The 355-nt window shown below is 54.4% G+C and overlaps 1 protein-coding gene across 1 annotated transcript in view; it reads right to left on the minus strand.

Annotated features, from left to right (window-relative positions):
• Positions 1–30, minus strand: part of EMH_0007500 (uncharacterized protein) — a gene marked incomplete at both ends in the record, with an annotated part of 1,873 nt that extends 1,843 nt beyond the window's left edge. Inside the window, one exon of the mRNA XM_013498026.1 lies at positions 1–30. Coding sequence (XP_013353480.1) covers positions 1–30 — 30 coding nt within the window.
• Between the last annotated feature and the right edge of the window lie 325 nt (positions 31–355).

Genomic DNA, 355 nt, shown 5'->3' on the forward strand with positions numbered 1-355 from the left:
CAGCAGTAGCAGCAGCGCAGAGCGAAGCATAGGCAATGGGGGTTCGGTAATACACGTTGATGCAGCAGAAAGATGAGCAGCAGCACTACAAGCAGCAGCATGAGCACCAGCAGCAGCAACAGCAGCAGCAGCAACAGCAGCAGCAGCAACAGCAGCAGCAGCAAACTACCGCTGCCCTGTGAATCCCCACTGAACACCGAAGCCTCAAGGGTTTAGGGTTTAGGGTTTAGGGTTTAGGGTTTAGGGTTTAGGTTTACTGCAGCAACGACATGCAGCACTTCTTTTGGCTCCAGAGCTGCAACTCTTGCTGCTGCTGCCTGCTGCACATGTGCTTCAGCAGCAGCAGCAAGCTGCA

The sequence above is a fragment of the Eimeria mitis genome, genomic scaffold, assembly GCF_000499745.2.
Source record: "Eimeria mitis Houghton genomic scaffold, Emh_scaff312, whole genome shotgun sequence".
NCBI classification, from domain to species: domain Eukaryota; phylum Apicomplexa; class Conoidasida; order Eucoccidiorida; family Eimeriidae; genus Eimeria; species Eimeria mitis.